Source organism: Salvia hispanica, chromosome 3, assembly GCF_023119035.1.
Source record: "Salvia hispanica cultivar TCC Black 2014 chromosome 3, UniMelb_Shisp_WGS_1.0, whole genome shotgun sequence".
Lineage (NCBI taxonomy): Eukaryota > Viridiplantae > Streptophyta > Magnoliopsida > Lamiales > Lamiaceae > Salvia > Salvia hispanica.
This window is the reverse complement of record NC_062967.1, coordinates 53,243,921-53,246,485: the sequence shown is the minus strand read 5'-3', so window position 1 is coordinate 53,246,485 and position 2,565 is coordinate 53,243,921. Positions and strand designations below refer to the sequence as shown.

Sequence of the window (2,565 nt, the reverse complement as noted above, 5' to 3'; positions counted from 1 at the left end):
ATACATGGTATTTTTGGATCTTTTGCCTCTAGAAATGAATTCTTGAATTGTTTATTTCCTTTCTAATTGAAATATATGTAGTACTTCCTCCGTTTCATAGTAATAGAGACGTTACTTTTTGGAGATTAAGAAAATTTGTGTTAGGTGAGTTAAGTAAAAGGAGAATAAAGTAAGAAATGGAAAAGGTAAAGAGACGAAGAGAGAAAAAAGTACGAGAAAATAGAATAACGACCGTTGCTAAAAAGGAAAATGGTACTAAAATGGTAAAATAATTTTATCACGAATCAATTGACCAGTTCACGTCCAATCACTGTCACAACCAGCTGACGTCCATTTTCAATTGATCAGCTGACGTCTAATTGCTTTTCCATTTTCCAATCCATTTTACAATCAGCTGACGTCCAATTGTGGAAGTATGTGGGCCACCACCTATTCTAATGTGGATTTGGAAATATTTTTTTCACTGCTATGACTAACTGCTTTTACATATTCACTACGATGAGATCGAGAATTGTGACCAAATAACATTTCTCTCTTTCTTCTTGGTGTAGTAATATCACAAGATGTCTGCCCCTTCAAAGGAGGTAACACTAACACTTCCTGATGATCACATTGCAATTTCTATTTTTATTATGAAAATTCTACTCCAGATTATAGTTTTGATGGATGGATCACATGATTTTGCCGCTATACACGTCTCTCTCCTTTTATTTTCATTTTATTTCGCCAATATTCTGTCGAAAATGCGAGAAGGGTTCAACCCTATATTCACATGGTAGCAAATGCAGAGATGAAATTAAGTAGTTGTCACTCAGGAATATAAGTAGCTAAACTAAAAAAAATGGAAATTGGAATATTTTGTACTACAAAAATATTGTTCAATTGTTGTTAATTGACTTAATTCTTGTTTAGGTATGTGGAATGAATGCAGGAAAAAGAGGTGGTGATGGTGATGGTGATGGTGATGGTGATGGTGATGGTGTTGGAGTTGGAGTTGGAGTTGGAGTTGGGTGCTCTCTCACAGGGAATAAGGATTTCTTTGATATTATTATGTTAAAGACACATGTCAACCCCCCTCATCATGTGGTATATATTCTCGTGTTTTTCATTACATCCTCTGAAATTTTTGTACTATGTTGTGTGTGTAATAAATGGTGCATTTGATTTAATTTGAGTATTAGTACTATTTCACATATGAGAATTCCTTGATTTTGGTGGCAACAGCGTCTATCAAAACACATTCTTCCAAAACTCCCTGATGTAAAGGTGCCTTTAGTTCTGAGGCATGGTGATAAGCAATGGCAGATGATGTATCTTGGAGACGACAAGTGGCCGAGGTTTGGGAGTGGTGTTTGGAGAAGATTCGTGAATGATAACAATCTGAAAGAGGGAGATGCTTGTGTCTTTGAGGTGATGGAGTCGAGCGCTCAGATTCTGAGGCTCGACGTTGTCATCATCAGGAACACCATGTATCTGCCGCCTGCGCTGCTGTCCAAGATTCAATCCCGGGGAAAGACACCGGAGACAGCTATAGAGCTTTAACTCCGCTATTTTCACCATTAAGCTTTACATTTCTGTCTCTGTAGACTCTGTTGTTAACTCTGCTACTAAGTGCTGGAATGACTGTTAATTAGGTTAGTATGTCATGTGCCTTGTGGAAGGTGGATTTAATGTGGATGTGTCATCATCCTTATCGGATGTAGATTAATTAGACTAATATTTTGATTATGAATTTGTGTTTATCTGATGCAGGTTAATCTCATTGGCATTTCATATGCGGTCATGACCAAATGCCACATGATGGTTTTATTGTTTTATTTTTTTTTAATGGACATATATTAGTAGTAAAAAATAGTAGTAGTAGTAGTAGAATATTGTTTTGGAATATAAGAAGTATTCTCATATTCCATAATCCAAACTGACTACTGTTAAATAAGGTAAGAAGTATTGTCATATATTAATATTACCAATATTATCAAGTTGTGTGATAGTCTGGAATAATGGTAAAGATTTCGGGTTAGCCATATTTAGATTGTGAATTATACAAGTGCGGACTAATCGACTGAAATTCTATCTACAATCATAGCGACTGTCATTCGATGATTTTTTTATTTTCCATTTTGTGTATGTACGTAAGAAGAGACTTTTGTTTAAGAAGTACTAATATTCGAATGTCGTACAATCGATAGATAGAAAGTCATGTCAAGGGATGTTAGTTTTATCCAACTACACTCACTTTATAGAGCATCAACTACGGTGCTCTCCACATAGAGCATGATCTTCACTATTCAAATATCGTAAGAAGTAAAATATTCAAATATCGTATGATCGAGAGATAGAAAGTCACGTCAAGGAATGTTAATTTTATCTACTACATTCACTCTATAGAGCATCAGCTACGGTGCTCTCCGCATAGAGCATGTTCTTCACTATTCATGGGCCCGATTGCTCTACCGGGGCGGAGCACACTACACCATTTTGTTTTCCAGAAAAATCAGCCATAAGCGAAACTCTCCTTTAGATGTTTCATAATAAACTCCATCGTGAAGGCTGAAGCAAATATTG

General features: G+C 35.9%; 1 protein-coding gene across 1 annotated transcript; it reads left to right on the top strand.

The window, feature by feature from the left end:
• The first annotated feature begins 479 nt into the window (after nucleotides 1–479).
• On the top strand, nucleotides 480–1,771 carry LOC125209082 (B3 domain-containing protein REM16-like). Its single transcript, XM_048108682.1, has 3 exons — nucleotides 480–584; nucleotides 913–1,086; nucleotides 1,225–1,771. Exons 1-3 carry the CDS (start codon nucleotides 564–566, stop codon nucleotides 1,540–1,542), a joined length of 513 nt encoding a protein of 170 aa, XP_047964639.1. The 5' UTR covers nucleotides 480–563; the 3' UTR covers nucleotides 1,543–1,771.
• The last annotated feature ends 794 nt before the right edge of the window (nucleotides 1,772–2,565 follow it).